We start from the raw sequence: 20,432 nt of genomic DNA on the forward strand, positions 1-20,432 counted from the left end.
GACCAAACTGTTCAGACAGAGCACGAGTCATGCTACTAGTTAAGACTAACACTGCATGAGCAATAACTGAATCTCAAGATTCAATTCTCTCTTTTTCCCTCTCGCTTCTTCTCTGTAGCTTGTTCATTTACTGGAAGGTTGGGCGTTGAAGAAGCCACCGCTCTGTCATGTTTTCATTAAAAAGCCACGCTTCACTGTCTAATCCTAACTGCTGTCCTCTTTCCTTACCAATTCTGACTGCTTACCTCACCTTTCAATCATGCTCTCCCTTCCCTGACCCTTGCTGCCGTGTTGTGTCGTACACCGACTCACCGGGAGTGAAGGGGATGTTAGAAAGTTGGGCAGACAGAGGTGAGGAGCAGAGAAAGGTGGAGGTTGAGGACAGAATAAGGGTTGAGACAGAGTAGACGGAGAGAGCAATGTCCAGTTTCCACTGCGATGGGACCACGTCTCTTCTGCTCCACTGACTGCTCTGTCCCAATTTGCCCTGTGTGACTTTAAACAGTAAACACTGGGGGAGGGGATGATGTGGAGTGGAGGGGTGGGCACGGGGCAGTCTATCGAGAGGCTGAACGGACAGTCGGGGACAGACATGAAACTGATCATATGCAAAAGATGTCGTTTGCGTAGATGTAACTCAACACAAGACTGGAGAGACGCCATGTTCCCCCCCATAAAGCCATCCTAACCAGACAGGCTGACGATACTGCATAAAGCTAAATGGACCATCTCAGATAGAGACAGCGCTGAGGAGATTAAGCATCAGTGGAAGCATCAGAGGGAACGAGGGATGGAGGGGAAAGAGGGTGGGAGGATAGGAGAGAAATGGTGAGAGATGTAGAAATAGGACTCCATTATTCATGACGTGTGTTTCATGTGCTTGGTGACATCTGGGACAGCAGTGATAATGAGAGTCCCGGGAGAGAGAAACCACATACACACACACATATACGCACACACATCCCGATGCACTGCACCATACAGAAGCGTGCCACCATGGTCCAAAAACCTACCCTCTACTGGATATCCCATTAACTCCTATTTAACTGTTAACTGCATGTGCACTAAGGCTTAAACGCTGAAGTAACTCGGTTATTTAGAAAATGTCACTCAGTAAAAGTGAGCATCCAGCAGCAAAAAGCTCCCACCGCTCCACCTTGTTTGGATTTGGCTGCAGAGAAGAGACAGAGTTGGCTATATGGTGTGTGTCTGCCATCATATGCATGTGTCTGTGTGTGTGTCTGTGATGCGGTGTACTCCAGCTTAGCGCATGGCCCGGGGCAGTGAGCTGCATTAGTGGCACTGAGCGAGCTGCCCGGTCCCTCCCTATTAGAGTGCTGGTGGCAGAGGAGTGTCAGTGCCTAGCGTGGAGAGAGAGTGAGAGATGGAAATAGAGAGAGAGAGAGAGAGAGAGAGAGAGAGGGCTCAACTGCTGCTACACACAGACACACACACACACACACACACACACACACACACACACACACACACACATACATTTACAGTGTTTACCAGAAAGGACTATTGAAATCCTTACACGCCTAATAACTATAAATACTCTTGTAATCAAAGAATCGAATTTCACAATCTCACATTTACCAAAATTAAACAACAGAAATCGACATCATCATCGTCATCAACAGGGACATCAAGAGTTGCCTGCGAGTAAAAGGAGTGAAAAATCTTCTGTGTTACACCTCAGAGGTAGAAAACACTGATCTGAGAGTGTGTGTGACACCGACTAGTTACTGCCTCTGCACGATAACATTCAGTGGTGGAACAAGTCCTCAGATCATTTACTTAACTTAAAGAGGCAATTCCGCAATGTAAAACTACTCTATTACATGTAAAACTCCTGCATTAAAAACCTTACTTAAGTGAAAGTTTGTTATCAGCAAAAAGTACTTGAGGTGTCTGAACTAAACTGAACATATAAGCAATATTCCTGTGGTGCAGCCATGTGAGTAGGAGCTCATTTTAACCAGTTTAATCTATAACAAAAAAAATCTATTGTAATAAACATGAATATGCAAAGTAACTTGGAACTGCAGCTGTCAAATAGAAGTAGTTGAGTGATATGTAAAACATTTCTCTCTGAAATGTAATGGGTTAGTAGCAAAAGAGGAATATACTAGAGTAAAATACCTCAAAATTGTACTTGAGTCCTCAGTTACATTACACCACAGTTGAATCGGAACCCCATCTGGGAAACAGTAACAAGGCCTGGCCCACCTCTTTCAAAAGTTCTCTCTTTTTTAAACTCTACACCACTGAACGTGCCCACATGATCCAGGTGACCATTCAGATGTTTTCATTCACCTCGCAAACAGATTGGATAATATTTCTGCTGAACACAACTTTCTGTGTGGAGTTTGCATGTTCTCCCTTTGTCGGCACCGATTCCCTACCACATTCCCAAGACATGCAGGTTAGGTGAACCGCAGACTCTAAACTGCCCGTAGGTGTGAATGGTTGCCTGTGCCCTCTCAAAGGATGGTGACCAGTCCAGGGGGTACGATCAACATCAAATATTGATATTTCGGTAATCGATTAAATATTTAAGTTATTTTGCAAAGCAGAAGTGCTGAAAATTCACTTGTTCTGACTTTTCAAATGTGAATATTTGCTTTTTCCTCTCTAATAGAATGGAATGTCTTTGGGTTTTGGACTGTTGTGTGGACAAAACAATCATGTTGAAGATGTCATTTCGGGCTTAGGAAAATCGTGACTGTGACAATTATATGCTATTTTCTGACATTGTACAGACCATACAGTTAATTGAAAAAATAATTGGGAGATTGATTGATGGTGAAAATAATTGTTGGCTTGGCTCCTGCAGCTATTTGCCCAAAACGTACTCTTAAAGACCTGGCAAAGTGTGTATACTGTATAGACACAAACTTAGGGCAATTTCACTCCATCTCATCATTGCATTTACGCAATATTGAACTAAAATCTTGGAGTGAAAAAGATCCTGTTTTACAATCAGACTGGCCTTTTTATAAGACTGCTATTTGCTCTATATCATCCCTATGATACAGTTTATACAGTGTGCTGAATTGTTTACTGAAGTCTTGCTTACTTACAGAGTCTTACTGTAGAAAAACTCACATGCTCCAACCTTGTTGAATTACTGATTTACGCATACTAATCCACAAACAACAGCTGAGAAACATCACACTCTTCTCCTTGGATTTTTCTGTCACATTAACCCCAAAGCAGCATTTTAGATCCGTTCACTTTCCTGCCCGCTGCAGTCAATCATGCTGATCTGGCCTTTATGTGTGTTTGGACAGCTAACACTGAGGCGGATCGATAGATCTGGTTGAGAGGTCATGTAGGAACATGGCACTTGGATGACCACCAGGGATCCCATTTGATCCTTGATCACGTCTCCTCATAGTCACCCAACAACCGGCCACTATAAAAAAGAAATCACTCCATTGGTGACGGTATAGTGTGAAAACTATCGTCCTGTACCGGAATAAATCACAATGTGGAGTGTATTGATTTTGTGGCTTAATTAACAAAATCTGATTTTGGCACTTCCAGACACAAGTAATTACCCTTTCTTTTCTCATCTAAAAATCAAATGGCCATTACACACATTATACATTCAGTCAGAATTCTACTTTTAGTTTGAAATATTGAAATATTTGATGAAAATATGAAAAGCAATATGGGGGAACCCCACTTGAAACCAACAAGTTAATAAAGGATTAAAGAGAAAATCTCTGCTTTTCATGAGGAGAGAAAGACAGAAATGAGGATCGAGGGGGAAAATCAGAAACAAACTTCTTGCCACTGCTGCGAGCTGTTGAGTAAATAAGCATTTCCTTAAATACAATTTCTTAGTAGAGCCTGTTGTAATCTCCTCACACTAATCCCTCTTTCCCTGGTCTAAACAAAAGAGTGGAAGAAAGCAGGAGAAAAGGGGTAAAACCTCTTTACTCAAATCCTATTTCTCAGCCCAATCCAGGCCATATAAACCCTCCAACTCTTTTCCTCTAAGCCTTGACACAAGCCCTCGTGCTCTCACTTTCCTTAATGACTCGGGATGTGGTTAGAAGTGCACATTAACAACTATCCTTCACAGAGCCGGTGATGAAAAAATATTTAGTCACGCTCATCTGATAAAATACTGACAATAAAAATAAAATAATTACTAAAATGAATAGTAGTATGATCAGTTAGGATTGCTTGCCTGTTTTTGGCTGATTAGTTGGTTGAAGTTTTGGTTCGATGACTTTTTTTGGTTGTAAGTACTGCATGTTTATTGACATTTATTGAAATTTTAAGTCTATATAGCACTTTTCTGACCAAAGTTAAAACTGCTTTCCAAGGAAAAGAAGAAAATAAAGACACGTACTTATTTAAGGTTTTGCCCATCGGACTTTGTAGTAATCATATTGTTGTCTCTCAGCAATTACTTCAGCTAGTGCAATGTTATCGTAACCCATAGGAACAAGAGAGCTGCAAAAATAAACTGTAGTCATCGTTTAAGCCACGTGATTAGAAACTTGTAAATTAAAACCAGACTTCTTCATCTGTCTCTCTCTCTCAGTTGGTGTATACTCACACAGCCTGGCTTGAAGGGTGAGACAGTGGCCAGCTTTCTGTCAGAGTGACGTGCTCGCAGGGGCTTTCCCATCTCTCCCTCTTTCACTGAGTGACACTGATACACTGATGCACTGTAAACATGCTCATTCTGCATGTGTGTGTGTGTGTGTGTGTGTGTGTGTGTGTGTGTGTGTGTGTGTGTGTGTGTGTGTTTGATGGAAAGAGGAAAAAGGCAAGGGAGAGTGGTGGCGGCCACGATAGTGTGTGTACATTTCTGTGTTAAGTGCATGTGAGCAAGCGTGTGTAGTAGTGTGTAAATAGTCAATAATAGCCGACACTTGTCAGCCCTCTGCTCTGCGCACACAAAGCCCGTGGTTGAGCCATTGTTGAATTCCGCCTCTCCACGCCTGCCCCCCCATCCCCACCCTCTACAACAACCCCCCCCCCGACTGGGCCTCTCAACCAGAGATAATTATGCCTATTGTGGCCCTTGTAGACACAGGCAACATGCACAGACACAGACACACACACACACACACACACACACACACACACACTTGTTTGTGCTAATTAACACACCCACCCACGTGCCTACTCAACCTAACTGAGTAAAAGATGGTTGCCAGCACCCCATCTGTTCCTGCCCTGCTCACAGTCGCTCTCAACACATTGGGGCACATGTGAGAGGGGCAAAAAATATCCAGGGTAAGTGAAAGAGGAACAGACAGAGGTGAACAACCTAAAGAAAAACTGTTAGTTACCTATTTAGCTGTACTGGAAGCTGGATTTCAGAGACTCAAAATTAATACAGTTTCACGTTTCTGTGTTGTTTAGTCATATCTTAGGTAGATTATTCTGCAGGAAGCTGTCCATTGTTAAGTTCTGGTGTTACTGCCATATGTTTGCATATGTATGTGTGTAATAACCGGGTCTTTAGCTGCATGATTTAGTCCCCCACTAACGCCCATGGCCTCCTGTGTGCAACATGGGACAGAGGCAGGAGCAGAGGAGGGAGAGGTGAAGGAGGGATGATGTGAGACCCAAAGGTGGGGGTGAGAGAGGGCGACAGTCGATGTGGTTATGTTCCATGAGCCCTGGGGACGCCACGTGCTCCCTGTCCTCCTCTGTCACAGCACGTCCTGCTGCACCCAGGCAGCCCAAGCACAACAACAGGCCAGCCATCACACAGCAGAACAGAGCAGACTTAATGTATCCTGAGTTAATGTTTAATGAGTGCTCCATATTCAGGCAGGTTCATGCAAAAGCCGAAAATGGCTTTATTGTGTTACTTGTGAGGGGGATGTGTGTGTGTGTGTGTGTGTGTGTGTGTGTGTGTGTGTGTGTGTGTGTGTGTGTGTGTGTGTGTGTGTGTGTGTGTGTGTGTGTGTGTGTGTGTAGGGGGCAGGCTTGTACATTTGTACTTTGGAGCGTGTGTGTGTGTGTTAGACCGGTGTTTACAAGAGACTGCAGTGTCTCAGACAAGTGCATCTATCAACGTATTCCTGCTCTGAGTGCAGAAGCACAGATTTACAAACTGACATTGTGTCCTTACACACCACTGCTCTCCATGAGGTCCCTCTGCCTTTGTCACCTCTCTCCTCGCTGCATGTGTGGAGCCTGATGATACTAACTTTTTCTAATCTCTGAAAAGACAAGCTTCACAATAGTGTCCATTACCTTTGAACTTTTCACCAAATGCTTCCCCAGAGCTTTGATTTCAAATCTAGTTTCTGTGTTGTTTTTTTTACTGTTCAGAATGTAGCAAATTATTTTTCAGAAATAAAAATAAAATTTATTCTCATTTTGAATTCATTAAATTATTATCTTATGATGCACTAGATATGATTTCAGCTGCAACTATTAGTCAATTAATTGAAAATGACTGACAGAAAATTAACAGATAATTGAATTAGGAAAAAAAAATTGCTGATTCCAGCTCTGGAATGGGATGAGCTGATACTTTTCTTTGTTTTATAAACTGAAGATCTTTGGACTGTCAGTTGGACAAAACAAGACATTTCAAGAAGTCCCTTTGGGCTGAGGGGCAAATAACAGCAATTTTCCCACCATTTTCTGCTATTTTAAACAATTAATCAAGAAAATTATCAAAAGATTAGTCGATAATGTAAACAATCCTGAGTTGTACCCCTAGTCTTCTAAGCCAAAAGTGGAGAGAGAGACAGAGAGAGAGAGAGGAAGAGAGATAAAGACAGCTCAACTCATCATCAAACTCAAGTCACTGCAAACGTAACAGCTTAGATTGGTTACTGTAACTTGCTGATCCCACAAAATGGTCAACTCAACTGTAATTTCCCAGGTGTTCCCAATTAACCCCTATGTGTGAGTGTATACGGGTGTGTATTGTTGTGTCTCTGTCGAACTGCCTGACTCCCAGCAGGGACCCCAGGGGCAGAGGATTGATCTGTAATGTAGCCTGTAAGTGACCTCACCACCCGGTGACACCCACTGGGGTCCACATACACATTAAGGCCTGATAACTCAGCATTTACACACTGTTAGGTTGAAGACAGGTTAAATCCACCTTACTTTTAACATCAGTCACTAAATCACTGATGTGATTGAATACACCCTTCCTTTCACATTGTTCTGGAAATGTACAGTATCTGTTTTATATCAAATCAGCCAAAAAAAACAGCCAACATGGATCCAAAACACTTCTGTACAGTTTGAGGGAGTAGAAGAAGAAGGAGTGTGACTGAATTGGAAAATGAGTATTTAGTGATGAGAAGGTGAAGTGTTTATGTGCGAGAAGGGTTTTCTAATCTTGTTTTTCTAATCACATCTATACACTATACCTTTTTCCCTTCTATTATTGCTCTCCAACAATGCATTTCATGGCCCTGTGCATCAAACTACTGTGCAAATACATAAACAAGACCAAACTGTGTGGCAGGTGGATTAGATGGAGCATGGTTGGGCATCTTCTGTGGACCACCATGTGGCCGCAGCCATCTGCTGGTCCAGTCTCTATTCATTGGAGTCACTCATTAGCTTTCTGCTGGTTAGACTGACGGCCTCGATCTGCAAGCTGAACCCTCTCTGTGTCCCACTGTTGTTTTTATGCCTGTCCACAAACCCTCCATCCCTCTGTCTCTGCTCCAGCTATCCTCCCTCAGATCACTGCTCAGAGTAGTTGGCCTCCATTGTCCACACACACACACACACACACACACACACACACACACACACACACACACACACACACACACACACACACACACAGACATACACACACACACACACACACACACACACACACACACACACACACAGACATACACACACACACACACACACACACACACACACACACACACACACACACACACACACGCACACACAGACATACATACAAACACACACACACACACACACACGCACAAAGCTTAACTACGGGGATGGTATGGGACAGGGAAGTTAGAGGGAAATAGGTCAGTCTGCCTACACTCCTCCCCTCTTAAACCCCCCCACTGTCCTGGCTGGACAGGAAAATGGGGCAGGCAAGGGGGCACACACACACACACACACACACACACACACACACACACACACACACACACACACATAAACGCACACGGCTCCAGATGGGGAACACGTGTGTTTGACAAAATAGAACCTGTTGGGGTTCAGAGGGCATGACTGCATTGTGTTATGTCATCAACTCAACCTTCACACCAGTATGTGATCCTGCTACTGATCAGAGCCTGCACATAATGAATCCTCCGTGCAACGGTACAGCCACTAAGTAAAGATGAAGTAGACAATTTTTTTTTCATTCAAAAGGAATTGAGCAGTCTAGTCACTTTTGTATTCTTACTTTGTGTTTAGATGGTGGGAAATCAGAGAGGAGAGACACAGGAAGGAACTGTGGCGGGATTCAGCCTCAGGTCAGTGGTGGCACAAAAGTCACTTTGAAGTTGGAGGACTTGAACGCATTATTTCCTCTAATACAAGTCAATTAAAATGAGAAGTGCAAGTCCTTAACCAAAGGTATTTTTATATATTGAAACTAAAGGAGAGACGAGCTAAGATTTGGACAAAGGCATCTACAGCACTCAGGCATTTGTGATTGAAATGCACTGCAGGAAAACAGAATTTTTCTTTTTCTTTTTTTGCGTTGCAGCGACGACACTAGCCAATCACAACCCAGCCTGAAAAAAAAACATTGTTTTTGAAATTCAAAGAGTTTAGTGATGGTTGAATGCTCTGACTTGCTGTTTGCAATGGATTTCAGAAGACAATGTCCCACTTTATCAATACAATACCAGATAAAATCCTGGGCAGACTACGTGTTACCACGGAGACAGCTAATGGGAACCTGAACAATATGACTTAATGTCTGTCTGTTGCTCGTTTGATTAACTGGCAAAAAGTCCATGGCGTTTTCCTGTCTTCTGCCTCCTATGACCCTGAACAGGAACAAGCAAGTGAGGAAAATTATGCAATCAACGTTTCCGATTAATTTCAACTGAAACTTCTCCTGCCGTGTTTCTCAAGCTGAGCACAAGAAATAGTGACAGGCAAGAAAGCCAGCCACCCACTCACTTGCATGCAGAGAGCTTTCAGTCACAAAATCAATTTTAATTTTCACATCTTCATTAGACCTATTCAGACAGTCCTTTGGTGGCCAAAAAGGGGAGAGAGAGAGGTGATAAGAGAGTTTGACCGGTGATGTTAGAGTAACTCAAAGAGATGGTTAACTGAAGAGTTGGTCATCAGCATCAATAATGTTTCCCACTGGACGGTTTACATAACCACATGTATCTGCTGCATATGGATATTAACCGTATGTGTCCACGTGCATGCTTGCATATCTTTCGTGCATCCATGTGAGAGTGCAATCACAATATTCAGATTATGAGCTGTTCTGTAAGGGTGCTGTGTTTCAAAGTGAGGGTATGTTGCAGATAGGTGACTGCACTGATTGGCTGTAAGGGTGATGAGGTCACTGTGTTGATTGACGAGGAGGTCAGGGTCAAGGTTGAATGCAATCACACTGCGAGTGTTTACCGTGTCTGTGTGCGCTGATGTCATAGGGAAACAAATGCTGAGTTCAGTGAGCAGCTCATCATGTTCAGCATCTGATCCTCACACTCACTGCTCATCAACTGACCTATATACCCCTAATTACACACAAACAGCCTCATGACAGCATACACAGCAGCATCTCAAACGCAGAAACCATAAAGCATTCGCAGGGTAGACTGGCACATCCAAACTATGTCAACTATGTTTATGTTTTGGAATAATGGGAAGTCATATTGTCACTGTGAACCAAACTCCTAATAAAAGAGTGAATCGGCCAAGCAGAGGAAAGGTGAAAGGAGATGAAAACAGCAAATCAAAATAGAAAAATAATAGACTAGATTTAAAATGTCATTTGAAAACAACAAAGAACAAAAACTAAAATCTCATTCAATAATTTGCTAACATAAACTTTTATACAAGAAACTGGCTGGTTGGTGTGTGTGTAGAGTATGTGCAATTTTCACATATTTAGTTAAAATACAGTAGAAGTGGTGTATGGAAAAAATAAGAGAAACATATCTCATCAAACTAAATTTAGAAATGTGATTTTTTTTGTGAGTTTTTACAGTTAAATCCAAAACTGAAGCATGGACTAATGTTGGAGCAGAAATACACTAAGCCTTGATGTAATACATCAATCAGTTGTAAGCCTTTTTTGGTATTTCCCACAAACTATGTAGCTCCTTAATGTAGCAGCTTTCTGCCACGATGGTACCTGAAAACAAAGAATGAATACAAAGCATAGTGATGGCACTGTATTACATGAACGCTAAAAATGAACTAAAAAAATATACATAATATAAATGTCTGGAAATGACAAACTACTGCAACCTTGGTACATGTGTATGTGTGACACAGTATCTCTGTGTTTTGCATACATATAATATAAAACGCCATCTGCCAGGACCTGAGGCCGTTCTTGCCCTACTACCCTCCTTGCTTCTCTTCCTTTGGTTCATTTTTGTCCTCTATCCTTCATCCATCTTTCCTACATTGTTACTGTCAGCATATTAAATGCAGAAAATAACCATGCATGCATCTGAAACACACATTGACTGTATTCAATATATAATCACATGATAAAATACACATAATGTATCTACAAAAAAAAAGCTAGACAACAGACATAAAGACGGAACACTCCATGTCTCTTTCTCTCACTCTTGCACACACACTCATACACACAAACGAGGTTAATGAAGATGTATGTGGGGGCACAGTCCTATTGACATCCTGTGTCTCTAATTGTGGCCCTGTTCTTCAAGGACGTGGTGTTAAGACAAGCAGGGAAAGGACAGAAATAGATCTGATGAAGAGGAACTGTGAAATAGTCATGCCACTTGGAAGAGAGTCTGTCTAATGTAGTGTCAATCACAATTAAAGGTGGGATGTGACAGGGGGGGTATATGTGATGAGATATGAGATGAAGATGTAAAAGCAGTGGTAGCGGAAAGGGAAAGAATGAATTGTCTGAGAAAAAAGAAGGAAGACGAAGGAGACTGAGGGAAGAGATATGTGCAAGAGGGAAAGAGGAGGTGGAGGAGGAGGAGGAGGAGGGGGACCGGATCACTGATCCAGAACAGTGAGCAGACAGAAGACATGAGTTAAGAGTTTGGTCAAACATATAGAGCACAACAGTGCATCAACCGTCTTCACAAACAGAGACACACATACAGACAGACAGACAGACAGACAGACAGACAGACACACACACACACACACACACACACACACACACACACACACACACACACACACACACACACACACACACACACACACACAAACAGAAGATAAAGACATATCTAAATTCAACTGTATGAAATCAGTCCAACTGCCTACCCAAAGATGCTCCAAATTCATTCATGTGACGGCTTACCTGGCACAATGGAAACGGTGTCTCTCTCCCAGGACACGACGCTGACGTACTCCTGCACGGCAGTGGGGATGAGGCACTTGAACACAGCTACGTTGCCCCGCATCGAGCGCTGGTCTGCCACTCGTACGGTGTAGGGCTCCCTGAAAACTACACAGACACACAAAAAATAATAAGAGAGCAGGCATCTAAGGAAAAATTGTTTTCCTACCACTGAAAAGTAGAGGTGTGGTGACACGTGATAAATGCTGGTTGAGGAGCTGTTCAGGCCAGAAACAATAAATTCAGGTTTTTTTTTTAAATCATCAAAGAGGTCAAATTTTAAGATATTAATTATCTACATAAAATATCTTCCATCATCTCTGCAATGGATTTGTTGGCATTGGGTGAACATCATGGCGATCTCAGCACAATGCGAGCATCAAACAAAAACAATAATCTACAGGTATTTACATAATCAAAAATAACACATTAACACTCCAGAGCAAAACACCCTTTCATCAATTACCAAAGCTCTCGACATGGATTCATTGGAAATTACTGGCCTGCTCTTATGTATTGTTTGAACTCTTCTAATCCGGCCTCTGCTTTCACCATAAATGGTCCAAGCCACCATTAAGCAGGATAATCATGGAAATTATTTTCTAGCTTTGGCATGACATCATCATGAAAACACTGATCTACTGTTTTTGTAAAGAACTTCATCAGGAGACAACATAGTCAGCAGCACATTCAAAGTAAACTGAAGGGTTATTGCTGCTTCGGTTTCTGCAAGTTCATGCAATATTTTACACTCTGTTGAATGAGCAGGGACTCATTAGCAAAATCACATGAAAGCTAAGATGTATCCGAAGGTTGCTAAGAAACTGGTTTTGAATCCCTTTCCTGGTAACAGACACGATGGCAGCATGCATACATTCCTGCTGCAAGAGGGACACACATGTAAGAGCTGGAAATGTACACCTTTTAATAGATGAGTAGAATAAAACAGATCTGTTAAGTTATTTTGAAATAATTTGGAATGAACCGCCACTGATGTGAATTTGTTTGGATGTTGTTGTAGCCATGCAGCAGTAAAGCTGATTCAAATTATTATTCAGTGGCAGGGCAAATACAAAACCAAGGCCACAAGACTGAGCCCCAGAATAAAAAGTCCACATCCTGTCTGACTGTAACCTGTTCACCAGAGCTGCCAGGGCCAAACAGGGGCTTCAGGATGTTTGGTTCATGCTAATCCCTTGTCTCCTGAGGCCAGGCTTTTGGGTCATGTGGGAATGAAGGCAGCAACCGGCTGGCATGCAGCTCAGGGTCCTGGCTCAAATCCTCAACTTGGCGCTAGTATTAGTATTAGAATGAATATGAGTATTAGTTCAAGTCAGTGTTGGGAGGCAGAATATGAAAACAGATGTTGATGGCAGGAGGGAAGGGGGAGGGACCGACTGGCCTGAATGAATGATGGGGGGGGGTAGATGCAGTGTAACTATCGCCCAGCTGTAGCTTTGTTCCAGCTGCTTTTTAATGAAATTTCACTTTCTTCTTCATGTATCTCTGCTTGTACTGTTTTACTTAGAAGCACTCTTTTACTTTAGATGAGGTCTCGCTTATTAAAGCAGCTTCACACGGTCTAATCAATGGAAAGCACCAATTAGGTTTGTTAATGAGAGATAATTAAAGAAGTGTGCTGTGGCTAAATTTAGTCTGGCACAAAAGGACAGTCTGAAGAACAAGGGAGCATGGAGAAGAAGGAGGACAGAAAAGAGAATATGATGGCAACAGAGGCAGCCTCTGGTCAAAATTTCCAAAAATAGATGGCCTACAATATCTACTAGTATTTATTGATTGATTCTTTATTCTAATACTACTGGAAATAACTAATTTCTTCTGTAACAACCAAATAAATGAAAGTTAGTTCCAAACTGAGGCCTGAGATGTTTTTATGTACAGTAACAGTGTACTCAAAGATGATGGTTTATAAATTAAAATTCTAGCATACATAAATAAAAGTTGATAGGGTCAGTAATGCTTAAGACCATATCTCTGCATTGTAAGGTGGTGAATTACTTTTCATAACTTGTAAACCTTTAAAAGGCATTGCTTAAAAATACCCAAGTGGCTGTGAAATTCCTGGGCGCTTTGGTTGTACTGACCTTTGATAGAAAAAAGGACTGTCAGTGAAGATGAGCTGGTAAAGTGATATAACCTATTGTCACACTTTCTCCTCTTTATCTGATCTTGTCGTATCATCTAAAAATCACACTGGAGTTGCTACTTAACTCTAAGTACTGTAGAGGTTGTGTTTTGGATTTCATCCTACCAGATGGCGCCATGCTGTAGATGAATCTGAAGGGGTTATGTCAGTGTAAAGTGCATTGGTTCATCACCAGCTCAGTCAAATAGGTGTGAGAAAAGGCCGAGGCCTGCTGTAGTATGTTATGCAGATGTTCTCTCTGTAGACTGTGTTCTAGGTCAATCTGTGTTCAGGTTGAGATGGGCTATTTTAGGGCAGGTGCTTGTGTGTGTGGGTTGGGCTTTTTGCAGCTGCCAATCACATCTGCTCTACTTTATGCTTTCACAACTGTCTCATTTTTGCTCCATTCCTCATCATGTTGTGAGTCCCTCCCTGACTGTCTGTCCAACTCACCAGCTTTGATGCGGATGTTCGGGCTGCGGATCTTGCCGGCCTGGTTTTCAGCAGTGCAGAAGTAGTCGTTGTCGTGTATGTAGCTGTTGTAGGCGGAGGGCGAGAAGGGGTACAGTTGTAGAGTGCCATTGGCGTGCACGTGGCGGATGTGGGGCACGTCGTAGATGTCATCGCCGGTGGCCAGGTACCAGCGCAGTATGGCACTGGGGGTGCCCCCTGCTGGACAGGGCAGGGACACCCCCACCGAGCTGGAGTAGGTTACCCTCTGCAGGGAGGCATTCACAAAGTACAGCCTGGTAGAGCCCACATCCTCACTGTGTACTGCAAGGGCAAACAGACATCACAACATCACTTAGCAGGCCGAGGTGAAGGTGAGAGGCCAACAATGAGCACCTGTTATGTCTTGTATACACTGTGTAAACACACAGAAGTATAAAAACAATGTAGCAGGATTCCATTGCCATTGATTTGAAACAATCGGCATCACATTAATGGACAAAAAGTGGACAGAATGGAAATGTCCTTCAAATGTGTTGCAAAATAATCATAACAAATGTATGTCAAATGTCCAGCTGCAAACATCAGTCATGTGATGCAGAAAGCCAGGGATTTGGGATAAAGCCTGTGGCGGTTTAGGTGGATCGCAGGGGGGAGGAGTTTGTTACCTCCGTACAGTGAGTGCACACATACACAAACAAAGACAAAGAGAGAGAGAGAGAGAGAGAGAGAGAGAGAGGGAACACACTGATAGGTTATGTGATTGGAATTTCTATGCCAGACGCAGAGATTTAAGTCTATTTAATCTCCTTACATATTTAACACACACACATGCACAGTCACACTCACAAACACACACACACACACACACACACACACATACACACACACACACACACACACACACACACACACACACACACACACACACACACACACACACACACACACACACACACACATACAGGAATGTTCTTCACTGGAACTCAGATTAAACACATACAGCTCCAGCAGAGGAAGGAGAGTGAGAAGAGAAGATGAGGAAGGTGGTGGTGGGGGGGGTGGGGTCTCTCAAATTTTGGGGTCATTATATGAAAGATTAGATGAGAAATAAGTTGGGGGGGGGGGCTGATAGACAGATGTGGATGTTAACCACCACTGATTCTAAATTATGTCATCTAATACACACCGTCCCACCCCCTGTTTACCCTGTTAATATTCAGTCTATAAAATATCATGGAAGATACTAACAGATACTGACGGAATGAGGATTTTGATCCAAATTGGATGAAATCAGTATGTAGCGTATTGTGGTAGTTGTTCAATCATAGCTGACTTTGTTCTTTTTTTTTTTTTTTTACCAAATGGATCAGATTGATTTTTCCTGTGTATTTCTTGCTCATGAAATAGTGCTTGTTGAAATGGCTTTTCAAAACAATGTCAATATTTAATGCATAAAATGGACTCAAATAAAAGCATTTTTTGAGTGGTTGAATATGCAAGTTTGGACCCATTGATATCACATTTTTCATTTATTAAATTACATTTAATTTAATGGTTTAAGGTTAAATTATTTGTTTGTTCTCACTGACTTTTGATAATGTAACAACAGCTTACTTTTGACAAAACTTCAGGTCTTTTGGTCTTTTATCCTGGAAACATTTTATAAAACACTATATGAACATAACAGTTGAAGGTCTGGGACTCAAGTGTATTATAAAAATATGTCCTTTTTTTGCGCAGAATGTTGCCAAAATATCATGAAAAATAGAAATACAGATATGTCAAACAAAATGGATTAATTTAATCCAGTATGTATTTATGATATTATTTATATGAAATTATATGATGTTGTTATTTTATTTAGATTATTTTGTTTGTTGATTAATTGATTAATCTGAAGATTTTTTTTTTTTTTGATAAATAGATTAATCATTTTGGTCTATAAAATGTTAAAAAATATTTTTCACAGTTTCCTAAAGCCCAAGGTGCTATGATCAAATTCCTTGTTTTGTCTGAATAATACTCCAAAACTTGCTTGAGAACATTAAGGAAACAATTACCTGATTATCAAAACAGAGGGCCGTTATTTTCTGTGAATCCACTATTCGATAAATTATTTCAGTTCTAAAAAACAATTTTTTTAAATATCAAAACGGTTTTGACTCCTCTGTGGTCCCCTGTCTGTTGTCTTTTGAGTTCTTTGATTAAAACCCATTGTAGGAATGTAGGAAGTGGAGAACAAGCAACACTTTGTCACTGGCTAATTATTAACCTCACTTTAAATAGCATCACTGCAGTCAACATGTTTTCATATGCCGAGGCGCACACATCTTCAGATTCTGCAGCTAGAAGGTTCAACACTTGCAAACTTGATCATAACTTTATTTGTCATCATTAATGACCTCTTTATGATGGCAATTGTGCTGTACCAGGATCATGATCAAATAATCATGAAAACATGCTGTAAAGCTGAGGAAACATAATAATGGAGAAATATCCCTGTTGTCCACATTATATGGGCCACTTTTAGGTTTTCACAGATGCACAAAAAGTAATAACCAAAATAGTTTTGACAATCAAAAGATTTTGTTTGAACAGTGAGTCTTTAGTTTGCAGTATTGTCACAGAGCCCATCTGAAGCACTAAAACCAAACCCAAGAAATTAAGGAGTGAAAACGTTTGTCAGCACATCCAAACATTTAGACTTTGTTTAGGCCATCTCTTTAATGAGGTGAGACTTTAAAGCTGGCAATGGCGCCATAACAACATTAACAAATACAGCCTGGCAGAATCAATCATCACCATCAACAGTGTCACTGTGCTGGCACCAAGCTCAGTGCACGCGATCGAAGAAAGATGCAACCATCTCTCCCTTCCACTTTGGTTTGTCAACAATTCCAGTGTCCTTTCAAAGAAGTGCTGCTGTCCTAAACTAGAGATTGATAAAGCTGGGCAGCATGTTACAGATGGTATATGAAAATGTGTCTGGCAGTCCAGTGGTGGGCTGTAAAAACCAGGTCAGACTCCCTCCCCTCTGCAGATTACTGATAATGGCCCCTGAGCAGAAAGCCCATATTAAAGATTGCAATATCTATAATCTCCCAATGGGGGGACAAGACTAAAGTGGAGGAGTGACGGGGGTCACCCTGAGAGCTCAGGGGGGCTGGGCAGCCGGAGAACCTCTCATACAGTAGATTATATTGCCTGGGGGCCCAAGCACTGGGGGGCTTGGGAGCACTGGGACTGATGGAGTGGGAAGTGGAATAGAAAAGGGATCAGAGCAAACTCCCACCAATCAGAGCCTGTCAAAACCAGACGAACCACACATACACTCACTCAACAGACACACACACTCCAAAAGCAGCTCTCAGCGCTCAGTCACACTAGGAGGAGACAGAGTGGGTTGCCATGGTGGCGCTAGCACTTGAAAGCTGTGACTGAATAAAAAACAATGCAGCAATTTAACCTAACAACAGTGACCCACTGAACAATCTAAATTTAGAAACTCTAAGCCACCAAGTCCTAAATTCTGTCACACTGTCTCAAATATTTGCATGCTGCAAAAAAAGCAACCGAAGTGAGCTAATATGTTTAAATTGAATACAGATAAAAACAGAACAACTAGGATTTTTACGCCGAAAGTGTTCTTCTACGTGTGTATACATTGTAGAAAGAAGGGTGTATAAATGACTGACATGCCAGTCTGTGTAAGGATGACAAACTGCTGTTTGTTTAGGTGTGGTCAGGCACAATATCACTGGTGCATCACACTGGGTGCACTCCAAAACTCAACAGGCACAGTCCAGGTTTTTGTCGGACTGGCAGAGTTTCCACTCCATTTACAACCAGCAGATGAAACATTACACACCACCGGTGCCAACCTGTACAGACAGCCTGTGTGGCAAGAAAACCAAATGTCACATGTACACAACAGAAGTACTGCATGTTAAACATATCTTTCTCACGGCCTGTCATGACTGAATCCAAACAAGTACTAAAATGTCAGTCAAAGATTGAGTTAAAGGTACCGTACACACCCTAATGTACAGCTGTTCAAAATATTTATAATGTTGTACCCGTCTCTTGTGTACCTTAGAACAACGCATCCTCGACATGTTCGATAGTGAGCATCCTGTCAAACCGACAAGCTCCCAGACTAACTGTTTGAACTGGTAAAACAACACAGTTAACACAATTAATAGATATAATGTTGTCAAGTCAGTCTAGTGTCCCTGTTCATTTTGGTGACACCACTTAACTCAGTGATGCATGTCCACAAAGATCTAATCCTAGCAGTGTGTGGACGGTCATCACCCTGATAGCAGTATTGACCAAAGCTGTTGGGTTCCTGTGTTGCTGCAGCTCACCTACGCCCAGGAGGCTTCATCGGCCTCGTTCAGACACCAGCCCTCACTGGAGGGTGTTAGAGCACTGACGGCGTTGCTGGCTTAGGCTGTCAGAGTTGCAGCCACTATTTTATACATCCTGCCAGAGAGCCACGCATGAATATGTATGTCAGCGAGGCAGAAGTCATAACCTATGCAAGGTTTGATCATGCATAATGCAGCTGATCTACGCCTCTCCAGGATGTGAGTGTGCACAGGAGTGTACAGACACACACACACACACACACACACACATACACACTCTTGATGCTCAAAACTGTATTGTGATGAGGAGGTAAACAAACCCCAGAAACCCCCAATGTTTCGCATATTCACACACATACCATCTTCCCGTCTCTTCCATATGATAAAATAATTTTCACAGCATTTCAACTTTATTTGATTTAATGACGAATGAATCGTTTTGTACGGTAAAGGTCACCAGTAGGATTCAACTTGACGGAGACACAACTGGCACATCAGCCTCATGATCTGTCAGAAACCTCTCCCCCCCTCTCCTTCAGCGCTTGTTATTTTGGAAGCAGCTTCCAACCAGACTCTATCTCCTGCGTTCACTTCCCTCCTGTCCTGTCACTCAGCCTTCAGGTGGTTTTGGGACAGAAAGTTGCGAGTTGTGTTTTTGATCAGGGGGCACAGGGATTGAAACTGTGTGTGGAAACATAAAGCAGCAGAGGCGGAAGTGGAAGGAGATACACTGTAAGAAGGGGTGTGAACTGAATATTGGTGGGATACAGGGGTTACAAAGATAGGTTTGAGTTTATGGATAATCCTCAGGGGTCTGGCATTAGTAGGTTGTTGGGGTTACATCTAATCAGCGAAAGGGTATTGGCACTCCCCACCCACTGTGTTTCTGTACACCATGTCCCCAACAATCTGCCCCCCCCCCCCACCACCACCACCCCCCTTGTGCTGTGTCAGTAAAAAAAAAAAAAAAAGTGTGCTACTTCAGCAGTCCCCTGGGACCTGCTCCCCCTCACATCAAAGCAGCCAGTTTCTCTCTTAATGTGAATATCAAATCTGTGGATCACAAGTCCCAGCACAGTCTGCATAAACTGCCCCTCCCCCAACCTTTAATTCTGCCTAGTGATGAGGGAGAGAGAGGGAGGGGAGTTACTGCTAGAGGAAGCGATGGAGGGAGGGAGAGATGGAGAGAGAGATGGAGGTAGAGAGAGAGAGAGAGAGAAAGATCCAACAAAAATAAGTACTTGCTTCAGAGATTTGACATTTGCTGAATGCACCCTCCCTCCGAAAATGTGCAGCTCCAGCATCCAATAAAATTTGGAGGAGGTCTGGCTCAATTTAGCATCACTGTAGTGTTACACAGAGTTCTTGCCACAAAAAATTAATTTCTTACAGTCAAAGGTGTTCATTTGCATCTTTTTTTGCTGCTGTTGTTTTTTTTTTTTTAATAATTAGTTCTTATTCAAAATCTCATTGGGATTTATGATAGATTTAAAGACGAATGGGAGAGTAGGGATGCCAGTAACGGAGCTGTGACATCCTATTGGTAAGCTGGGATGTGCAATGAGCTCCATTTCCATGCTGACAGTCTTAGACCAGCATACTTTACCCACCATTTGACAGCAATATTGATCAAAATTTGTGTGCAGGTATTTTTTCTTTGCTAATTTGTGAAAGTGAGCTGACATTTGTGTTGTTAAATCATATTTAACTGCCGGTCGATAGAGCTAATAGTACATCAATCGTCAGACCTTGATATCTTTTATTTTTAAAAATGGCCGGCAACAGTCAGTCAAGACATTTTAAAATTTTTGTCTCCATATCTCAAATAACAAGAATCACAATCATATATCCGAGCCCCTCAAAGGACCAACTTACAAACAACATCACACTATGAGCTTGTTATTTCCGCTTTAACCCTCCTTAAAATGGCTGTTTT

The 20,432-nt window shown here is 42.1% G+C and overlaps 1 protein-coding gene across 3 annotated transcripts in view; it reads right to left on the minus strand.

Moving 5' to 3' along the window:
• LOC120802646 (Down syndrome cell adhesion molecule-like protein 1 homolog) overlaps positions 1-20,432 on the minus strand; it is a 52,302-nt gene that overhangs the window by 29,154 nt on the left and 2,716 nt on the right. For all 3 annotated transcript variants that reach the window (XM_040150686.1, XM_040150687.1, XM_040150689.1), the window contains exons 2-3: positions 14,127-14,447; positions 11,489-11,635 (exon numbers count right to left, since the gene is read on the minus strand). In XM_040150686.1, the coding sequence (XP_040006620.1) occupies positions 11,489-11,635; positions 14,127-14,447 (468 nt within the window). The remainder of the gene's footprint in view (positions 1-11,488; positions 11,636-14,126; positions 14,448-20,432) is intronic.

The sequence above is a fragment of the Xiphias gladius genome, chromosome 17, assembly GCF_016859285.1.
Source record: "Xiphias gladius isolate SHS-SW01 ecotype Sanya breed wild chromosome 17, ASM1685928v1, whole genome shotgun sequence".
In the NCBI taxonomy this organism is placed as follows: domain Eukaryota; kingdom Metazoa; phylum Chordata; class Actinopteri; order Istiophoriformes; family Xiphiidae; genus Xiphias; species Xiphias gladius.